This window comes from Heptranchias perlo, chromosome 30 (assembly GCF_035084215.1).
Source record: "Heptranchias perlo isolate sHepPer1 chromosome 30, sHepPer1.hap1, whole genome shotgun sequence".
NCBI lineage: Eukaryota > Metazoa > Chordata > Chondrichthyes > Hexanchiformes > Hexanchidae > Heptranchias > Heptranchias perlo.
The window spans coordinates 385,960-409,218 of NC_090354.1; the positions used below are offsets into that span (position 1 = coordinate 385,960).

The window sequence follows — 23,259 nt, forward strand, 5'->3', positions numbered from 1 at the left end:
GGAGTCTGGAACTCACTGCCTGAAAGGGTTGTGGAGGCAGGAACCCTCACAACATTCAAGAAGCATTTGGATGAGCACTTGAACTGCCATAGCATACAAGGTTACGGACCAAATGCTGGAATATGGGATTAGAGTAGACAGGGCTTGATGGCCGGCACGGACACGATGGGCCGAAGGGCCTCTATCCGTGCTGTATAACTCTATGACTCTATGACTCTAGCACGGTGGTAGTGCCACACAACACGTTGGATGGTGTCCTCAGTGTGAAGACGGGACTTCGTCTCCACAAGGACTGTGCGGTGGTCACTCCTACCAATACTGTCATGGACAGGTGCATGTGCGACAGGTCGAATGGTGAGGACGAGGTCAAGTAGGTTTTTACCTTGTGTTGGTTCGCTCACCATCTGCCGCAGGCCTAGTCTGGCAGCTATGTCCTTCAGAGTGCTGGTCTGTCGGAGGGTCAGTGCTGAGGGAGTGCTACACTGTTGGAGGGGCAGTACTGAGGGAGCGTGGCACTGTCAGAGGGGCAGTACTCATAGAAACATAGAAAATAGGAGGAAGAGTAGGACATTTGGCCCTTCGGGCCTGCTCCGCCATTCAAAATGATCATGGCTGATTGTCTAACTCAGTACCCTATTCCCGCTTTTTCCCCATATCCCTTGATCCCTTTAGCATTAAGAAATATATCTATCTCCTTCTTGAATACATCTAATAACTTAGCCTCCACTGCCTTCTGTGGTAGAGAATTCCACAGGTTCACCACCCTTTGAGTGAAGAAATTTCTCCTCATCTCTGTTCTAAATGGCATACCCCGTATCCTGAGACTGTGACCCCTGGGTCTGGACTCCCCAGCCATCAGGAACATCCTCCCTGCATCTAGTCTGTCTAGTCCTGGGGCTCAAGCACTGATCCCTGTGGTACCCCACTAGTCACTGCCTGCCACCCGGAAAAAGACCTGTTTATTCCTACTCTCTGTTTCCTGTCTGTCAACCAATTCTCAATCCATGCCAGTATATTCCCCCCAATCCCATGTGCTTTAATTTTGCACGCTAACCTCTTGCGTGGGACCTTATCAAAAGCCTTCTGAAAATCCAAATACACCACATCCACTGGTTCTCCCCTATCTATTCTACTAGTTACATCCTCAAAAAACTCCAGTAGATTTGTTAAGCATGATTTCCCTTTCATAAACCCATGCTGACTTTGTCCAATCCCGTTAATGCCTTCCAAGTGTTCTGTTATCACATCCTTTATAATAGACTCTAGCATTTTCCCCACTACTGATGTTAGGCTAACTGGTCTGTAATTCCCTGGTTTTTCTCTCCCTCCTTTTTTAAATAGTGGGGTTACATTTGCCACCCTCCAATCTGTAGGAACTGTTCCAGAGTCTATAGAATTTTGGAAGATGATCACCAATGCATCCAATATTTCCAGGGCCACTTCCTTTAGTACTCTGGGATGTAGATTATCAGGCCCTGGGGATTTGTCAGCCTTTAGCCCCATTAATTTCCCTAGCACTATTATTTTACTAATACTGATTTCTTTCAGTTCCTCCCTCTCACTAGACCCTTGGTTCCCTAATATTTCTGGGAGGTTATTTGTGTCCTCCTTTGTGAAGACAGAACCAAAGTATATGTTTAATTGTTCTGCCATTTCTTTATTCCCCATTATAATTTCCCCCATTTCTGACTGTAAGGGACCTACATTTGTCTTCACTAATCTTTTTCTCTTGACATATTTATAGAAGCTTTTACAGTCAGTTTTTATGTTCCCTGCTAGTTTACTCTCATACTCTATTTTTCCCCTCTTAATCAATCTCTTTGTCCTCTTTTGCTGAATTTGGAACTGCTCCCAATCTTCAGGCTTGCCGCTTTTTCTGGCAATTTTATATGTCTCCTCTTTGGATCTAATACTATCCCTAATTTCTTTTGTAAGCCACAGTTGAGCCACCTTTCCTGTTTTATTTTTGCGCCAGACAGGAATGAATAATTGTTGTAATTCCTGCACACGTTCTTTAAATATTAGCCATTGCCTATCCACCATCATCCCTTTTAGTAAAGTTCCCCAATCTATCATAGCCAACTCACACCTCATACTTTCGTAGTTTCCTTTATTTAGATTCAGGACCCTCGTTTCGGATTCAACTACTTCACTCTCCATCTTAATGAGGAATTCTATCATGTTATGGTCACTCTTCCCTTAGGGACCCCGCACAACAAGATTGTTAATTAATCCTTTCTCATTGCACAATACCCAGTCCAGGATCGCCTAGACTAGGTATTGTGCAATGCCCAGTCTGAGGGAGTGCTGCACTGTGGGAGGGTCAGTGTGAGGGAGCGCTGCACTGTCGGAGGGCAGTACTGAGGGAGTGCTGGTCTGTCGGAGGGTCAGTACTGAGGGAGTGCTGCACTGTGGGAGGGTCGGTACTAGGGAGCGCTGCACTGTTGGAGGGTCAGTGTGAGGGAGCGCTGCACTGTCGGAGGGTCCGTACTGAGGAGTGCTGCTGTGTCAGAGGGGCAGTACTGAGGGAGTGCTGCACTGCCGGAGGTTCTGTCTTTTGGATGCTATGTAATCCTCCAAGGTGGATGTAAAAGCAAACATTACTGAGTCAGATTATCTGATCATTTATCTCATTGCGGTTTCTAGGATCTTGCTGTGTGCAAATTGGTTGCCACGTTATAACAGTGACTATAGTTCAGAAGTATTTCATTGACTGAAGTCCTTCAGAATATCTTGAGGACATGAACAGTGCTCTATAGATATCTGTAAATATACTAGTTCTTTCTTTCTTTCCTCGACTTATATCTATCATTACTCGGCCAGTTTCTGCTGCTACCTAACCTTAATTGATGTCACCTAACCTGTAACTGATGTTACTTAACCTGAATCTCAGAATCTTAGAAAATTTACGGCACAGAAGGAGGCCATTCGGCCCATCGTGTCCTCACCGGCCGAAAATGAGCCACCCAGCCTATTCCCACTTTCCAGCACTTGGTCCGTAGCCCTGTAGGTTACGGCACTTCAGGTGCACATTCAAGTACTTTTTAAATGAGTTGAGGGTTTCTGCCTCTACCACCCTCTCAGGCAGTGAGTTCCAGACCCCCACCACCCTCTGGGTGAAAACATTTTTCCTCAGCTCCCCTCTATTCCTTCAACCAATCACTTTAAATCTATGCCCCCTCGTCACTGACCTCTCTGCTAAGGGAAATAGGTCCTTCCTATCCACTCTATCTGGGCCCCTCATAATTTTATACACCTCAATTAAATCTTCCCTCAGCTTCCTATATTCCAAAGAGAACAACCCCAGCCTATCCAATCTTTCCTCATAGCTAAAATTCTCCAGTCCTGGCAACATCCTCGTAAATCTCCTCTGTACCCTCTCTAGTGCAATTACATCCTTCCTGTAATGTGGTGACCAGAACTGTACACAGTACTCAAGCTGTGGCCAAACCAATGTTTTATACAGTTCCAGCATAACCTCCCTGCTTTTATATTCTATGCCTCAGCTAATAAAGGAAAGTATCCCGTATGCCTTTTTAACCACCTTATCTACCTGTCCTGCTACCTTCAGGGATCTGTGGACATGCACTCCAAGGTCCCTCACTTCCTCTACACCTCTCAGTATCCTCACATTTATTGTGTATTCCCTTGCCTTGTTTGCCCTCCCCAAATGCATTACCTCACACTTCTCTGGATTGAATTCCATTTGCCACTTTTCTGCCCACCTGATCAGTCCATTGATATCTTCCTGCAGTCTACAGCTTTCCTCCTCACTATCAACCATACGGTTAATTTTTGTATCATCTGCAAACTTCTTATTCATGCCCCCTGCATTTAAGTCCAATTCATTAATACATATCACAAAAAGCAAGGGACCGAGTACAGAGCCCTGCGGAACCCCACTGGAAACAGCCTTCCAGTCACAAAAACATGTCGACCATTACCCTTTGTTTCCTGTTACTGAGACAATTTTGGATCCAATTTGCCACATTCCCTTGGATCCCATGGGCTTGTACTTTTTTGACCAGTTTGCCATGTGGGACCTTGTCAAAAGTCTTGCTAAAATTCATGTCGACTACATCAAATGCACTACCCTCATCGATCCTTCTTGTTACCTCCTCAAAAAATTTAATCAAGTTAGTCAGACTCCACCTTCCCTTAACAAATCCATGCTGACTGTTCTGTATCTGATGTTACTCGGCCTGTATCTGATGTTACTCGGCCTGTATCTGATGTTACTCGGCCTGTATCTGATGTTACTTGGCCTGTATCTGATGATACTCAACCTGTATCTGATGTTACTCGGCCTGTATCTGATGTTACTCGGCCTGTATCTGATGATACTCAACCTGTATCTGATGTTACTCGGCCTGTATCTGATGATACTCAACCTGTATCTGATGTTACTCGGCCTGTATCTGATGTTACTCGGCCTGTATCTGATGTTACTCGGCCTGTATCTGATGTTACTCGGCCTGTATCTGATGTTACTCGGCCTGTATCTGATGTTACTCGGCCTGTATCTGATGATACTCAACCTGTATCTGATGTTACTCGGCCTGTATCTGATGTTACTCGGCCTGTATCTGATGTTACTCAACCTGTATCTGATGTTACTCGGCCTGTATCTGATGATACTCAACCTGTATCTGATGTTACTCGGCCTGTATCTGATGTTACTCGGCCTGTATCTGATGATACTCAACCTGTATCTGATGTTACTCGGCCTGTATCTGATGTTACTCGGCCTGTATCTGATGATACTCAACCTGTATCTGATGTTACTCGGCCTGTATCTGATGATACTCAACCTGTATCTGATGTTACTTGGCCTGTATCTGATGTTACTCGGCCTGTATCTGATGTTACTCAACCTGTATCTGATGTTACTCGGCCTGTATCTGATGTTACTCGGCCTGTATCTGATGTTACTCGGCCTGTATCTGATGTTACTCGGCCTGTATCTGATGTTACTCGGCCTGTATCTGATGTTACTCGGCCTGTATCTGATGTTACTCGGCCTGTATCTGATGTTACTCGGCCTGTATCTGATGTTACTCGGCCTGTATCTGATGTTACTCGGCCTGTATCTGATGTTACTCGGCCTGTATCTGATGTTACTCGGCCTGTATCTGATGTTACTCGGCCTGTATCTGATGTTACTCGGCCTGTATCTGATGTTACTCGGCCTGTATCTGATGTTACTCGGCCTGTATCTGATGTTACTCGGCCTGTATCTGATGTTACTTGGCCTGTATCTGATGATACTCAACCTGTATCTGATGTTACTCGGCCTGTATCTGATGTTACTCGGCCTGTATCTGATGTTACTCAACCTGTATCTGATGTTACTCGGCCTGTATCTGATGTTACTCAACCAGTATCTGATGTTACTCAACCTGTATCTGATGTTACTCAACCTGTATCTGATGTTACTCGGCCTGTATCTGATGATACTCAACCTGTATCTGATGTTACTTGGCCTGTATCTGATGTTACTCGGCCTGTATCTGATGTTACTCAACCTGTATCTGATGTTACTCGGCCTGTATCTGATGTTACTCGGCCTGTATCTGATGTTACTCGGCCTGTATCTGATGTTACTCGGCCTGTATCTGATGTTACTGAGTATCAGACAATTAAAAGGCAGAGTTTTGACCTCTCTAATTATTGAACAATATGAAATTTACAAATTTTCTGCAGATATTTACTTTTCAAACCTGGTTATGATATCCGCTACAATGATGCTTTTTCCCACGAGCCGCTCGTCAGTACTGTTCTGTTCAAAGAGCGCAAACAGGTTGTGACTCTGCTCCAAGCGAAGCCTCACCAGCAAACTCTTCACAACCTGGGAGGAGTATAGGGAAGAAGTGAGCTTAGATTGGTCACAGTGACATGGGATGGGGCTGTGTGTGTGATCCTTTAGTATGTGTCACTCATACCCGACCTTGCAACATATTCCCACCCCAGCAATAGCACAAAACAGCTGGGAGTGATGAGAATTTAAAAGGGGCATTGCTTCCCATTGAGCCTGTGGGTACATATCCTGCCTGGTGTGAATCAGACAAACCGGAAGGTCCCACCTTTGATTTCCAGACCTCAGTGCCAGGATGAGAGAGGAGAAATCATCTGGATTCCTGCTCCAGATCACTGGCCAGTGACCCTGCTGGAAAGTCAGATGAGGCAATCAGGTTTGTCTGTGATGTGCTACAATCGATAAATTCTAAATCAGAACACCAAAATATATTCGTATCATCAACTTGAGATATATGCAAATTAATTGGAAAATGGCACCGTGGTATATATCTCCCCCCACTTCCCGAGGCTCCATGGTACATCCCCGCTCCCCCCCGAGGCTTCATGGTTTTTCCCTCCCCGATGACCACCGAGGTGACAGAATCTGTCGGTTGGTTCATTGGCTCCAGTTACCTTCCTCCCCAGCCAATCAGTGTGTGATGTTGACAGCTCTTGCTACATGGCGCTCCATGATTGGCCAAACCTGAGCTCCAGCCCTCAGCCACACCAACCTACCCACTTGTCCCTCCCTGGCCCCCACCCCCACACCCCCACCCCCACCCCACCCCCACCCACCCCCCCACCCCCACCCACCCCCCCCCACCCCCCCACCCCCACCCACCCCCCCCACCCACCCACCCACCCCCACCCCCCCCACCCCACCCCCACCCACCCCCCCACCCCACCCCCACCCCCACCCACCCCCCCCACCCACCCCCACCCCCACCCCACCCACCCCCACCCCACCCCCCCACCCCCACCCCCACCCACTCCCCCACCCCACCCCCACCCCCATGCCCCTGTTGCCCAGGGTTCCCTTCACCAGGCCCAGTACACATTGTCTCCAGATCTTCTCTGCATTGTTGTCTGTTTCTCGATCTCCATCCCAATCCTGGGCCAAGATTTGATCAAATGGCTACAGTCTGGAGTCTGGAACAAATGCTCTGATTGAATGTACAGCCAATGCTGTGGGCAAACATCACTCAGCCAATAATTATCTTTTCGGCTGTTTTTTCTTCAAAATCTAAATAAATATCTGCATCAACTTCATGCTTCTGGATTTTAAAAAATCTTTCTTCCCACATTATTTATTTTACTTGATTGACATCATGAAAAGAGAAACAACAAATAAACACTAGCTCCAGAGATTCACATGCTGAAGATGAGAGGACAGCAAATCTGTAACAGTTTCCTCTGAACAGTTTTCATAGTTAGATTGACAATGTTAAAAAATGGACCAGCTGATGGGTCATAGGTGATTATTTGCAACCAATGCACTATTACCCCACCCAGCTCAAGAAAAGCAACTGGCTGAATTAATAGTGGTCTAGAGAAGAAATGTGAGGCAGAGAGAGAGAGCGAGCGAGACAGAGAGAGAAAGAGTAACAAACAGAGAGAGGGAGAGAGAGAAAGAGTGACAGACAGAGGAAGAGAGAGAGAGACAGAGAGAGAAAGACAGAGCGAGATAGAGACAGAGAGAGGACAAGAGAGAAACAGAGACAAGAGAGAGGGAGAGAGAGAGAGACAGGGCGGGAGAGAGAGAGACAGGGCGGGAGAGAGAGAGACAGGGCGGGAGAGAGAGAGAGAGAGAGACAGGGCGAGAGAGACGGAGAGAGACAGAGAGGGCGAGAGAGAGAGAGAGAGAGATGGAGAGCGAGACAGGGCGAGAGAGAGAGATGGAGAGCGAGACAGGGCGAGAGAGAGGGAGAGAAGCACTAAGAGAAAAAATGAGAGTCAGACACAACAAATGAGGCAGAATTATGACATTGGTCCAAAGCTGCATAATTTATTGGAAAGGATTGGAGCTGCGAAGGAGCTAAACAATAATCCTTAGGCCATTGCACTCAATGACTGGCTAATGCTGTAGTCAGAGGTACAGCATTTTATCATCTCAGTTATAAATAGATTTCTGTCCAGGGGAACCATGTTTGCAAAGCATTGATTCATGGTGGGACCAGTTCAAGATCTTACCTCTTCAGCTGTGGTATGAGAATTGATGGTGATCTTGCAGGATCTGGAGCCAGCGTAGTGGATGATGCAGCTCATCTCCTGTCGCTGCATCAAAACCAGGATCTCCTCGGAGGATGGAATACATTCCCTAGATTTGGTTTTCTCCAATGAATCTGTGATGAATTCTGCATATTTATCTATTTCAGTCTCTGGAAACTGATCCTGTGACCTGTGGGGAGAGGGGAGGTAAATAAAGGAGATAATCACGAACCCAAAGAGAATTAGAAAAGAAAAAGTATTAGGAAAGTTAATGGGAATAAAAACCAACAAATCCCCTGGACCTGATGGCCTACATCCTAGGGTTCTAAAAGAGGTGGCTGCAGAGATAGTGGATGCATTGGTTTTGATCTTCCAGAAATCACTACATTCTAGAACGGTCCCAGTGGGTTTAAAGGAAGCAAATATAACCCCGCTATTCAAGAAAGAAGGGAGCAAGAAAAGGGAAATACAGGCCAGTTAGCCCGACATCAGTAGTAGGGAAAATGCTAGAATCTATTATTAAGGATGTAATAATAGGACACTTAGAACACTAATTATGATTAGGCAGAGTCAAAACAGTTTTATGAAAGGGAAATCGTGTTTGACAAATTTATTAGAGTTTTTTGAGGGTGTAGCTGGCAGGGTAGATAAATGTAAGGAATGTTACAACACCAGGTTATAGTCCAACAGTTTTATTTGAAAATCACAAGCTTTCGGAGGCTTTCTCCTTCGTCAGGTGAGTGTCGAGATTCATTGAAAATTACCGCATATAAAGTCATAGAACAATGCCTGGTGATTACAGATAATCTTTCCAACTGCCCGTTATCAAGGCCATCAAATTAATTGAATAGTGTTCAGACAGAGAAACCTTAGATACCCTTAGACAACTGGTCATTCTCTCTCTTTCTCTTCCTTTCGGATGTTTCTCTCTCTCTCTCCCTCTCTTTCTTTGGTTCTGGCCGTTTGTATATTCAGTTGTCTGGGGTATCACATTTCCCCACATTATACTCCATCTGCCACCTTCTTGCCCATTCACATAACCTGCCTATATCCCTTTGCAGATGTTTTGTGTCCCCCTCACAGCTTACTTTCCCACTTAGTTTTGTATCGTCAGCAAGCTTGGATACATTACACTCGGTCCCTTCATCTAAGTCATTAATATAGATTGTAAATAGCTGAGGCCCAAGCACTGATCCTTGTGGCACCCCACTAGTTACAGCCTGACAACCTGAGAATGACCCGTTTATTCCTACTCTCTGTTTTCTGTCCGTTAACCAATCCTCTATCCATGATAATATATTACCCCAACCGAATGAGCACTTACCTTGTGTAACAACCTTTTATGTGGCATCTTAGCGAATGTCTTTTGAAAATCCAAATATACTCCATCCACTGGTTCCTCTTTATCTACCCTACTAGTTACATCCTCAAAAATCTCTAACAAATCAGTCAAACACGATTTCCTTTTCATAAAACCATGTTGATTCTGCCTAATAATATTATGATGTTCTAAGTGCCCTGTTACCACTTCCTTAATAATGGATTCCAGCATTTTCCCAATGACTGATGTCAGGCTAACTGGCCTGTAGTTCCCTGTTTTCTCTCTCCCTCCTTTCTTGAACAGCGGGGTTATATTTCCTACCTTCCAAACTGCTGGGATTGTTCTAGAATCTAGGGAATTTTGGAAGATCTCAACCAATGCATCCACTATCTCTGCGGCCACCTCTTTTAGAACCCTAGGATGTAGGCCATCAGGTCCAGGGGATTTATCGGCTTTTAGTCCCATTAGTTTCTCAAGTACTTTTTCTCTACTGATAATAATTACTTTAAATTCCTCACTCTCATTAGCCCCTTGGTTCCCACTATTTCTGGTATGCTTCTTGAGTCTTGTGCTAGGGGGTTGGAGTGCAAGAGTAAGGAAGTTTTGCTGCAATTGTACAGGGCTTTTGCGAGACCTCACCTAGAGTACTCTGTACAGTTTTGGTCTCCTTATCTAAGGAAGGATATACTTGCCTTAGAGGTGGTGCAACGAAGGTTCACTAGATTGATCCCTGAGATGAGAGGGTTGTCCTATGAGGAGAGATTGAGTAAAATGGGCCTATACTCTTGGAGTTTAGAAGAATGAGAGGTGATCTCATTGAAACATATAAGATTCTAAGAGGGCTTGACAGAAGCAGAGAAACATAGAAAATAGGAACAGGAGTAGGCCATTCAGCCCTTCGAACCTGCTCTGCCATTCAATATGATCATGGCTGATCATTTATCTCAATACCATATTCCCACTCTCTCCCCATACCCCTTGATGCCTTTTGTGTCGAGAAATCTATCTAGCTCCTTCTTAAATATGTTCAGTGACTTGGCCTCCACAGTCTTCCATAGGTTCACCACCCTCTGAGTGAAGAAATTTCTCCTCATCTCAGTCCTAAATGTCCTACCCCATATCCTGAGACTGTGACCCCAACCAGGGGAAACATCCTCCCTGCATCCAGTCTGTCTCGTCCTGTCAGAATTTTATACGTTTCAAAGAGATCTCTGCTCATTCTTCTAAACTCGAGTGAATACAGGCTGAGTCGACCCAATCTCTCCTCATATGACGGTCCTGCCATCCCAGGAATCAGTCTAGTGAACCTTCGCTGCACTTCCTCTATGGCAAGTGTATCTCTTCTTAGGTAAGGAGACCAAAACTGCACACAATACTCCAGGTGTGGTCTCACCAAGGCCCTGTATAATTGCAGTAAGACATCCTTGCTCCTGTACTCAAATCCACTTGCAACGAAGGCCATCATATCATTTGCCTTCCTGACTGCTTGCTGTACCTGCATGTTTGCTTTCAGTGACTGGTGTACAAGGACACCCAGGTCCCTTTGTACATTAAAGGGACCTGGGTAAATGCTGGGAGGTTGTTTCCCTGGCTGCAGTGTCTAGAACTAGGGGACAAAGTCTCAGGATAAGGGTTTGGACATTTAGGACTGAGATGAAGAGGAATTTCTTCACTCTAGGGTTGTGAATCTTTAGAATTCTGTACCCCAGAGGGCTGTGGATGCTGAGTTGTTGAGTATATTGAAGATTGAGATCGATAGATTTTTGGACTCTAAGGGAATCAAGGGATATGGGGATCGGGCAGGAAAGTGGAGTTGAGGTCGAAGATCATGATCTTATTGAATGGCGCAGCAGGCTCGAGGGGCTGTATGGCCGACTCCTGCTCCTATTTCTTATGTTCTTAGGTTCTTAGGAGGTCAATAGCAACGCACCCAAAACATCTTGATTTTCCAACCGCTGGTGAAAGGATCACCATCTGCCTGCGGAGTTTTGGGGGTTCAGTTTTCTTTGCTGGATTTGCCACTCATTATCCCTAACTGACAACCAGCTGATTCCCAGCCGCAGGTTTCTGTACAATGTCACTTTGAAGATTGGAACTGAGCATGTCCTGGGTTCCTCCCAAAATCCCTCCTTCCCTGCTATCCCACCAGAGCACTGTCAAGATCAGGAGCGAACCATTTGAATGAATCCCTTTAATGTATTTTTTTTTAAATGTGACACCTGAATATTTAAAGGCTCCAGTGTTTAGGGGCTGAGACTGAGCATCTACTAAACTCTTCCACACTAAATTGCACCATGTTGCTGATGTAAAAGGAAGTTTGTAGTCACTGGTACACAACCTGCCCTACACTTGACTCCACTGTTAGAAGGGATTGTTGAGGCTGAGCTGAACTGTGATAAATCGCTGGTCACGTTGTTGTTTGTGGAGCTGGGAACTCACTGCTAACAAGCTGAGAATGGATTCCAGCAGGAAAACGAAGCTTCACATTAAAAAAAAGACTAAATAACCCTCTTAACAAATTTTGCTCTACTCTGTGACCCTGTATGGCTGGAATTTGTTTGCGGAATCTGGCACTAGGAACATGCATGATGTTACCCGACAATGTGGGAAATTGCCCAGGTATGTCCTGTCCACAAAAAGCAGGACAAATCCAATCCGGCCAATTACCGCCCCATCAGTCTACTCTCAATCATCAGCAAAGTGATGGAAGGTGTCGTCGACAGTGCTATCAAGCGGCACTTACTCACCAATAACCTGCTCACCGATGCTCAGTTTGGGTTCCGCCAGGACCACTCGGCTCCAGACCTCATTACAGCCTTGGTCCAAACATGGACAAAAGAGCTGAATTCCAGAGGTGAGGTGAGAGTGACTGCCCTTGACATCAAGGCAGCATTTGACCGAGTGTGGCACTAAGGAGCCCTAGTAAAATTGAAGTCAATGGGAATCAGGGGGAAAACAAAGGAAGATGGTAGTGGCTGTTGGAGGCCAATCATCTCAGCCCCATGACATTGCTGCAGGAGTTCCTCAGGGCAGTGTCCTAGGCCCAACCATCTTCTGCTGCTTCATCAATGACCTTCCCTCCATCATAAGGTCAGAAATGGGGATGTTCGCTGATGATTGCACAGTGTTCAGTTCCATTCGCAATCCCTCAGCCCGTGCCCATGCAGCAAGACCTGGACAACATCCAGCTTGGGCTGATAAATGGCAAGTAACATTCGCGCCAGACAAGTGTCAGGCAATGATGATCTCCAACAAGAGAGAATCTAACCACCTCCCCTTGACATTCAACGGCATTACCATCACCGAATCCCCCACCATCAACATCCTGGGGGTCACCACTGACCAGAAACTTAACTGGACCAGCCACATAAATACTGTGGCTACAAGAGCAGGTCAGAGGCTGGGTATTCTGTGGTGAGCAACTTACCTCCTGACTCCCCAAAGCCTTTCCACCATCTACAAGGCACAAGTCAGGAGTGTGATGGAATAAGAACATAAGAACATAAGAAATTGGAGCAGGAGTAGGCCAATCGGCCCCTCGAGCCTGCTCCGCCATTCAATAAGATCATGGCTGATCTGATCCCAACCACAAATCTAAAGAACACAAGAAGTCGGAGCAGGACCCGGCCACATAGCCCCTGGGCCCTCTCCGCCACCCACAGGGCATTGACCGATCCGAACTCAGCTTCATGTCCAATTTCCTGCCCGCTCCCCATAACCCCTAATTCCCTTTACTTCTAGGAAACTGTCTATTTCTGTTTTAAATTTATCTAATGATGTAGCTTCCACAGCTTCCTGGGGCAGCAAATTCCACAGACGCGAATACTCTCCACTTGCCTGGATGAGTGCAGCTCCAACAACACTCAAGAAGCTCGACACCATCCAGGACAAAGCAGCCCGCTTGATTGGCACCCCATCCACCACCCTAAACATTCACTCCCTTCACCATTGACGCACTGTGGCTGCAGTGTGTACCATCTACAGGATGCACTGCAGCAACTTGCCAAGGCTTCTTTGACAGCACCTCCCAAACCCGTGAGCTTTACCACCTAGAAGGACAAGGGCAGCAGGTGTATGGGAAAAATACCACCTGCACGTTACCCTCCAAGTCACACACCATCCCGACATTGTCGCTGGGTCAAAATCCTGGAATTCCCTTCCGAACAGCACTGTGGGAGAACCTTCACCACACGGACTGCAGCGGTTCAAGAAGGCGGCTCACCACCACCTTCTCAAGGGCAATTAGGGATGGGCAATAAATGCCGGCCTCGCCAGCACGCCCACATTCTATGAACGAATAAAAAATCCCCATGATTTCCTGAACTATATTGTTTGACTTTCTCACCGTTTGAGGTGGAACCGAAGGTATTTGAGAACGGAGGTACCAGGGAGAAAAGTGACGCTCATGCAGGTGAGCAGCTGCCAATTTCGCAGGTCGCTGACATTCCCCACATGTGGAGGGCTGCTGGTCTGCTTAATCAGCTGACAATAGATCTCATCTCTGAGAGGCTCCAGTTCGAGGCAGGTCTGTAGGATGCCCTGGATGATGGGGATTGGATCCCGTTCACTCTCCAGTTGCTGTAGTGAATTGAAGATCTTGACAGCTTCATCCTGGAGAGTTGTGAAACCTTTAGTGTTCTCGACTAGAGTAAAAGAGCAAAAATTATTCAACATAAACAGGCTGTACCACCCATCTGTACCACCCATCTGTACCACACAACTGTACCACCCATCTGTACCACCCATCTGTACCACCCATCTGTACCACACAACTGTACCACCCATCTGTACCACACAACTGTACCACCCATCTGTACCACCCAACTGTACCACCCATCTGTACCACCCATCTGTACCACACAACTGTACCACCCATCTGTACCACCCATCTGTACCAACAACTGTACCACCCATCTGTACCACCCATCTGTACCAACAACTGTACCACCCATCTGTACCACCCATCTGTACCACCCATCTGTACCACACAACTGTACCACCCATCTGTACCACCCATCTGTACCACACAACTGTACCAGTCCCTTTGAATCCAGCGACTTAGCAATTTTTACCTGCTTCAAACAATCCAGCGTCATAAAGTATGTAGAACTAGTAAATGCAAAGGGAGCTTCAGATCATTACTGTGCTAAAGCTCACAGGTTACTGGTCAGGTTACTGGTCTATCATGGTTTAATGGTCAGGTCACTGATCTATCACAGGTTACTGGTCTATCATAGGTTACTGGTCAGATTACAGTCTAGCACAGGTTACTGGTCAGGTGCAGTGTTGGCTGCAAACAGATTTTTCCCTCTTATTATTTGGAGACCTACAATCATGTGGGTGGACTGAGCATTTGGTCATTTGTACAGGCAAAGTTTACAATTATCATAATTTACCAGGAACCCCAAGCTGAGCCAGGAAGATCCCAGATTCTGTGCCCATCAGCTGATCTCATTGGGGACTGCGGTAGAGATCCTACAATTGGTCGTCCTGCCCTTAGATTAGGGAAGGGGGAATCAGTTCAGGTTCCTGCCCCTGATTAACATCCAGTGACTCCCACTGGAAAGTCTGCGGCTATCAGGTAAAGGCATGATTGGTGAAGCCTGTGAAACCTGCTGTTGGTGAATAGCCTTGAAACACTCATTGTCCAGGATCACGTCTGATATGTGTGAAGTATTGGAGAGAACCCCAAGGAGAATCAGCACCTCCAGGAGAGCAGGGAAAATTGACAAGAAAAAAAGCTGCAGTGACTTCAAACAAAAGCCAGTTACTGAGGGCAGCTCAAAAATAAGAAATTTAGACATTTTTGTTCTGTTCCAAGCCAGGCAGCTCTTTCATTCCAGCAAGTGCCCAGAGGCCCCCCCCCACAGAGGCCCCCCCCCCCCACAGAGGCACCCCCCCCCCCCACAGAGGCACCCCCCCCCCCCACAGAGGAGCCCCCCCCCCCACAGAGGAGCCCCCCCCACAGAGGCACCCCCCCCCCACAGAGGAGCCCCCCCCCCCACAGAGGCACCCCCCCCCCACAGAGGCCCCCCCCCCCCACAGAGGCACCCCCCCCCCACAGAGGCACCCCCCCCCCCCACAGAGGAGCCCCCCCCCCCACAGAGGAGCCCCCCCCACAGAGGCACCCCCCCCCCACAGAGGCACCCCCCCCCCACAGAGGCACCCCCCCCCCACAGAGGCATCTCTCCCCTCCCCAGAGGCATCTCCTGCCCAGAGGCAGAAGAGTTTAAATGACAACAGCATTCAGCGAGAATAATATTACACAGAAACCCTCTGAAGTGGGTCAGATAACAATTCAACTCACTGGTGACCCGAAAGATGCTCCCACCTCACACTGTGTTTGAAATCGGAACTGCTGCTGCTGACACCAACTAAATCACCAGGCGGGAAACCCACGGGATCAGGTGGGATACTGGATTTACACCCCTCACCCCCAATATTGCTCTCCACCGACTTCAATCGACGGTAAAATCGGGTGGGGTGTAAAACCAGCATTGCACTTGATTCCGTCAGTTTCCCGACGGGCGGGTTAGGTTAAAATTATCCCCCAGGTGTCACTTGAGACTCGATGGTCTTTTATTTTACTCCCCTCGAGCCGCCACATTGCTGGAGTCCAGGAGCACATTTGATCATGTGTGAGTGTAATCATAAACTCCAGCAGCACCTTCTGGCTTCTAACTCCTGCCAGTTTACAGCCCATCCCCCAGTTCTCTCTCTATCCCTGCCCCCATCCTTGGCTCACCAGGTTACTGGTCAGGTTACTGTGTGTTGCCCTGCTGTACCAGTGACATTACCCGGCCTCTGGGTAGGAGTTGGTCTCTCAAACCCTTTCTTCAATAATCCAGCACAGGAAGTTAGTTTAATTACAACTATTTTTCATGTGGGACTTTGTTTTATATGAAGTTCAAATAAACAGTTATCAAATCACGTTCTCTGTAACATCCTCAAAAACAATCAAGAAGACTTGTCACGCAGCCCGTTTCTCGTTATGACCGTACAGACCTCCCTCCAGCCCATCATTTTCTCCGCTCCTCGGGTTGGGCTAATAAGCCTCAAGGTGCCTCGATCAGACTTGTTGCTCTTTTACAGATTCAAATATTACTTTTGCTGCTTCCAGTCCTGAGGACCCTCCCCATTGCCCACTGATTCCTCCATGACTGTGCGAGACCCCCACAAGATTCCTCCGTTGTCTCCTTCACCACCCCCCCATCTCAGGACTTTTACCATCTGACCCAGGGGGGTTGTTGGCCTTTAGATATCTCTGACACAGTGACTTCAAAATCCTCCGGGAGACTGGTGTAGAGCAGGGTCTAGAGAGCACATGGGTGCCCCCTTTATCTGGGAGACTGGGTATAGAGCAGGGTCTAGAGAGCACATGGGTGCCCCCTTTATCTGGGAGACTGGGTATAGAGCAGGGTCTAGAGAGCACATGGGTGCCCCCTTTATCTGGGAGACTGGGTATAGAGCAGGGTCTAGAGAGCACATGGGTGCCCCCTTTATCTGGGAGACTGGGTATAGAGCAGGGTCTAGAGAGCACACGGGTGCCCCCTTTATCTGGGAGACTGGGTATAGAGCAGGGTCTGGACAGTACATGCCTGCGCCCCCCCCCCTCTACAGTGAATGCTTTTAGAAAATATTAATTTAATATTTTATCTTCTCCATTTTCAGTGTCACTTTTAGAATTTGAATGACCTGTTACTGAACTCCAAACTGGTTTGTTTTATGTGAATTACTCTGAAATGTTCCTGAGATCACAAAGTGTAATATGGAAACTGAAAGAATGTCTCAGAGTCTTTAGCCTTTTTTGTTATTCTCCCAGGATTTTTTGCCCCTCTAATATCTCCTTTGACCTGTTTCAGTAACTCCCTGTAAATAAGAAAGAACTTACATTTAAATAGTCCTTAGTACTGAGGGAAAGCTTCACACCCTTTTGAAGTACAGTTGCTGTTCCATATAGCAAGCCTCACTAACAGTATTCTCTGGGGTGTTGGGGGAAGAATGTTGGACTGGACTGGTAGACATCGATTGGACGGACAATGATACAGGGCCAAATTTAACTGGCAGCCTAGATTCTGTGCCATGCTGCTGGAGTGGGGTTTGACCCACTGTCTGACTCAGAGGTAAACATGCTTTCACTGAGCCATGCTTACAGTTTCCCTGTAGTCCTTATATAATCTGTTTCCCTTCCTTGTTCCTGCTTTAATTGTCCTGGTAATCTATCTTAGGAATTGCTTATTTAGCTTCCATTGATCTGTTTTGGTACTGTATATCGATGATTTGGATCTGGATGTAGGGAACACAATCTCAAAACTTGCTGACAACACAAAAGTAGGAGGTTTGGCAAACGATAGGGACTGTAACAGGAAACAATCGGTTAGCAGAATGGGCCGACAGGTGGCAGATGCAATTTAATGTGGATGTAAGTGTGAGGTAATATACTATGGGAGGAAAACACTCAATGGAAAGATGCTGATGAGTGTAAATTAACAGAGAGCCCCCAGGGTTCAAATAGAGAATTGGCAGAAAGTGCGAGTGTAGGTGAATAAAACCTAACAACATTTTAAAAATACGGACACAGAATATAAGTAAAGTAACAATAAATTTGTACAAAACATTGACTAGACCATGGATAGAACACTATCCAAAAATCCCCGCACCCCCCAAAATTCCCACCCTCCTCCTAAAATCCCCACCCCCCCAAAATCCCCGCACCCTCCACCCAAAATCCCCACACCTTCCCAAAATCCCCACACCTTCCCAAAATCCCCACACCTTCCCAAAATCCCCGCACCCCCCAAAATTCCCACCCTCCTCCTAAAATCCCCACCCCCCCAAAATCCCCGCACCCTCCACCCAAAATCCCCACACCTTCCCAAAATCCCCACACCTTCCCAAAATCCCCACACCTTCCCAAAATCCCCGCACCCCCCAAAATCCCCACACCTTCCCAAAATCCCCACACCTTCCCAAAATCCCCGCACCCTCCTCCCAAAATCCCCACACCCCCCAAAATCCCCACACCTTCCCAAAATCCCCACACCTTCCCAAAATCCCCGCACCCCCCAAAATCCCCACACCTTCCCAAAATCCCCACACCCTCCAAAATCCCCACACCCTCCAAAATCCCCACACCCTCCAAAATCCCCACACCTTCCCAAAATCCCCACACCCTCCAAAATCCCCACACCCTCCAAAATCCCCACACCTTCCCAAAATTCCCACACCCTCCAAAATCCCCACACCTTCCCAAAATCCCCACACCCTCCAAAATCCCCGCACCCCCCAAAATCCCCACACCTTCCCAAAATCCCCACACCTTCCCAAAATCCCCACACCCTCCAAAATCCCCACACCTTCCCAAAATCCCCACACCCTCCAAAATCCCCGCACCCCCCAAAATCCCCACACCTTCCCAAAATCCCCACACCTTCCCAAAATCCCCACACCCCCAAAATCCCCACACCTTCCCAAAATCCCCACACCCTCCAAAATCCCCGCACCCCCCAAAATCCCCACACCTTCCCAAAATCCCCACACCTTCCCAAAATCCCCACACCCTCCAAAATCCCCGCACCCCCCAAAATCCCCACACCTTCCCAAAATCCCCACACCTTCCCAAAATCCCCACACCCCCAAAATCCCCGCACCCTCCTCCCAAAATCCCCACACCCTCCAAAATCCCCACACCTTCACAAAATCCCCACACCTTCCCAAAATCCCCGCACCCCCCAAAATCCTGCACCTTCCCAAAATCCCCACACCTTCCTCCCAAAATTCCCACCCTCCACCCAAAATCCCCGCACCCCGCAAAAACCTGATCCAACTATTAACCCAGACAGCTCTGAGCTGATCCATTAGGTCAGGATTTTAACACTAGTTTTATTGGTTTGCAGAACATTCCGTTCAATCACCAAATAGGGTTTTTGGACTCACAGGCAAGGCCCACAGATCCGTAGGGAAATGGGAGGAGAGGTGAGTAAAGCTGGTTCCGGGTGTGCTGTAGAATGGGATTCCATTTGTAAATGTGCTCCAGTACTTCACAATTGGAATAATTTTCCTGGAACAAATGAAGCAGAGTAGATTCTAACTTTAGATTCAGGAACTGAGAGCAGGAACATAACAGAAAGTAGCAGGAGGTTATCTCAATCGGAATCAGTCACAAAGAGAAGGCAACTCCATAAACAGCTGACTGGAAAATCAAAACTAAAAACTGCAAATGTTGGAAACCCACAGCAGGTCAGTCAGAATCTGTAAAGTGAAAAGACAAGTTCATGTTTCTAATCTGGGTTCATCAGAAAGAAAACAGCCAGTGCTGAAATTCCTCTTTTAATGAAAGACAACAGAATACCTGATTTGCTTCTTAATTAATGCTTTGATTTCAAAACAAATTCTCTATCAAATAGTGTCTTGTCCAAACGGCCACATTTCACTAACAGGTTGTTTATTATGGACAAATCTCCCCATGTACCCAGTTAAGTATATGGATCTGTTCTCATGTACCCCAATCAGTGAACACCCATAAATCAGTAAATCCATCACCAATCACCAAATACCCTAATGAGTGAATTCCTCTTCAATCAGTTGATGGCTGCATCAATGAATAAATATACATTATTGGAAAATACCTCAATGTCCCGGATCAGGAGCTGTGTTGGTGTTTCCAAGGGAGCTTTGCGGTCGATGACGTTCTGGATGGCACAAGCCCACTGGATGGACTGGTTGAGGTGTTTGGTGTAGAGTTGGTAACGATGCTTCCGTCCAAACACTGTGATGTTCCAATAGCCTGAGAATAATTGTGAAATTGCTTTACAAAACAAATTGTCAGGATCAGAATAGCCTCCCTTGTTTATTCAGCAGGGTCACACATTGTGTAACTGCACAGAGTCACTGTTTATTCAGGGTACATAAAAACATAAGAAATAGGAGAAGGAGTAGGCCAATTGGCCCTCCGAACCTGCTCCGCCATTCAATGAGATCATGGCTCATCTGATTCTGGCCTCAATTCCACTTTTCCGCCTTTTCCCCATATCCTTTGACTCCCTCGCTGATCAAAAATTTGTCTAACTCAGCCTTGAATGTATTCAATGACTCAGCCCCCACCGCTTTTGGGGCAAAGAATTCCAAAGGTTCACGACCCTCTGAGAGAAGACATTTCTTCTCATCTCCATCTTAAATGGGTGACCCCTTATTCTGAGACTATGCCCCCTAGTTCTAGGTTCCCCTATGAGGGGAAACATCCTCTCAGCATTTACTCTGTCAAGCCCCCTCAGAATCTTATATGTTTCAATAAGATCTTCTCTCATTCTTCTAAACTCCAATGAGTATAGGCCCAACCTGTTCAATCTTTCATAAGAACATAAGAACATAAGAAATAGGAGCAGGAGTAGGCCAATCGGCCCCTCGAGCCTGCTCCGCCATTCAATAAGATCATGGCCGATCTGATCCTAACCTCAAATCTAAATTCATGTCCAATTTCCTGCCCGCTCCCCGTAACCCCTAATTCCCTTTACTTCTAGGAAACTGTCTATTTCTGTTTTAAATTTATTTAATGATGTAGCTTCCACAGCTTCCTGGGGCAGCAAATTCCACAGACCTACTACCCTCTGAGTGAAGAAGTTTCTCCTCATCTCAGTTTTGAAGGAGCAGCCCCTTATTCTAAGATTATGCCCCCTAGTTCTAGTTTCACCCATCCTTGGGAACATCCTTACCGCATCCACCCGATCAAGCCCCTTCACAATCTTATATGTTTCAATAAGATCGCCTCTCATTCTTCTGAACTCCAATGAGTAGAGTCCCAATCTACTCAACTTCTCCTCATACGTCCGCCCCCTCATCCCCGGGATTAACCGAGTTGAACCTTCTTTGTACTGCCTCGAGAGCAAGTATGTTTTTTCTTAAGTATGGACACCAAAACTGTATGCAGTATTCCAGGTGCGGTCTCACCAATACCTTATATAACTGCAGCAATACCTCCCTAACTTGCTCTCTGATTTTTCCTGCCAAAGTGCATAACCTCACATTTTCCAATATTGTATTGCATCTGCCAAATCTCCGCCCACTCACCCAGCCTGTCGATATCCCCTTGTAGGTTTTTTAAGTCCTCCTCACTCTCTACTTTCCCTCCCATCTTTGTATCATCTGCAAACTTTGATATGTTACACTCGGTCCCCTCCTCCAAATTGTTAATATAGATTGTAAAGAGTTGGGGACCTAGCACTGACCCCTGCGGAACACCACTGGCTACTGGTTGCCAGTCCGAGAATGAACCATTGATCCCAACTCTCTGCTTCGTGTTAGATAACCAATCCTCCACCCATGCCAGAATATTACCCCCAACCCAGTGATTCTTTGGGGGTAATATTCCTCATAAGAAAACCCTTCATTACCCGGAATCAACCTAGTGAACCTTCTCTGAACCGCCTCCAATGCTAGTATATCCTTCCTTAAATAAGGGGACCAAAACTGTACTCAGCATTCCAGGTGTGGTCTCACCAGCACCCTGTACAGATGTAGCATGACTTCCCTGCTTTTATACTCTATCCCCCTTGAAATAAAGGCCAATATTCCGTTTGCCTTCCGGATTACCTGCTGCACCTGTATGCTAACTTTCTGTGTTTCATGTACGAGGACACCCAGATCCCCCTGTACTGCAGCATCAAGTAGTCTTTCTCCATTTTTATAATATTTTGCTTTTTTATTCTTCCTACCAAAGTGGATGATTTCACATTTTTCCACATTATACTCCAACTGCCAAATTTTTGTCCAGTCGCTTAACCTGTCAATATCCCTTCGCAGACACTTTGGGGCCAATTTTTGGATGGCCGAGTGGGTGCGTTAGGGGCAGTGGGGCTCCGAAAATGGCAGAATCCTGGAGTGGGTTCGGAGCCCGGCTCCAACCCGCTCACTTCCGGGTTCCCCAATGACGCGTTCGGGCGCGCGCAGCTCCCGTATGCGGGACTCCCACCGGTAATTAAAGCCGGCGGGATGATAATTTAGATAGTTATTTAGCTAGTTGAGGTACTTGACAGACCTCATTGACTCAAGATTTTGGCAGGGGTGCAATTTTGAAGGATCCTCAGCGTGTTTCCCGTGCTGTGGGAAACACTCCCTGTTGGAGCAGACGTGTTTCAGCCAGCAGCCAGTGGGAGATGTAAAGGATTATTTGACAGTTGGGGGGAAAACCTCATTTATTGCAGCAGGGCACTCTGTCACTTCAGACAAAGTTTTGGCTGCAACACTTTTGTCTTTCAACTCAAAATTATTAATTTATACCCTAAACTCTGCTGTGCAAATACATTTACCTACTTTGCGGACCCCCTCAAACTCACACCGTCAGGATGAGGGGGCGCCATGGCTGCATTCATCACTTCATCCGAGGATGAGCAACATCACCAGCCTCGCCAGGCACACCGTCCACCTCCGCCACGTGGAGCTCCACAACACAGAGCTGCACCACAGGCACCTGCACAAGAGCACAGAGGGCAACAACAGAGAGAGCGATGTCGCAGGAGGCACTACCCTCGCCACAGGGTCTACCGACCGAGGCTCAGCTTCCTGGACCTCTCTGAGGAGCAGAGTCAGTCGCCAGGTAGTCGCAGACATCTGTAGCCTCCTTCATGCCGAGCTGCTGCCGGCTGGCCCGAGCAGCATCTTCTTATCTGTCGCTGTTAAAGTCACCACTGCCCTCAACTTCTTCGCCTCTGGATTGTTCCAGGGTTCCACCGGGGACATCGCCGGGGTCTCTCAGTCGTCTGCACACAAGTGCATAAGGCAGGTCACCGACGGCTTGTTTCGCAGGGCCTCGCACTATATCAACTTCCCCATGGATGACCTCAGCCAGACGGAGAGGGCAGTGGGATTCCACTCTGTGGCTGGCTTCCCACGGGTGCAGGTTGTAATCGATTGCACCCATATAGCAATACGAGCACCTC

General features: G+C 47.2%; 1 protein-coding gene across 4 annotated transcripts in view; it reads right to left on the reverse strand.

The window, feature by feature from the left end:
• plekhh3 (pleckstrin homology, MyTH4 and FERM domain containing H3) overlaps positions 1 to 23,259 on the reverse strand; it is a 71,036-nt gene that overhangs the window by 14,395 nt on the left and 33,382 nt on the right. For 3 of the 4 annotated variants that reach the window (XR_010958043.1, XM_067969299.1, XM_067969297.1), the window contains 5 exons: positions 19,954 to 20,111; positions 19,262 to 19,385; positions 13,671 to 13,968; positions 7,987 to 8,194; positions 5,712 to 5,848 (listed from right to left, as the gene is read on the reverse strand). Coding sequence is in view for 3 of the 4 variants with exons in the window: in XM_067969299.1 (XP_067825400.1) it covers positions 5,712 to 5,848; positions 7,987 to 8,194; positions 13,671 to 13,968; positions 19,262 to 19,385; positions 19,954 to 20,111 (925 nt within the window). In the remaining variant the exon portion in view is untranslated. The remainder of the gene's footprint in view (positions 1 to 5,711; positions 5,849 to 7,986; positions 8,195 to 13,670; positions 13,969 to 19,261; positions 19,386 to 19,953; positions 20,112 to 23,259) is intronic. The other variant, XM_067969298.1, reaches the window with a different exon arrangement.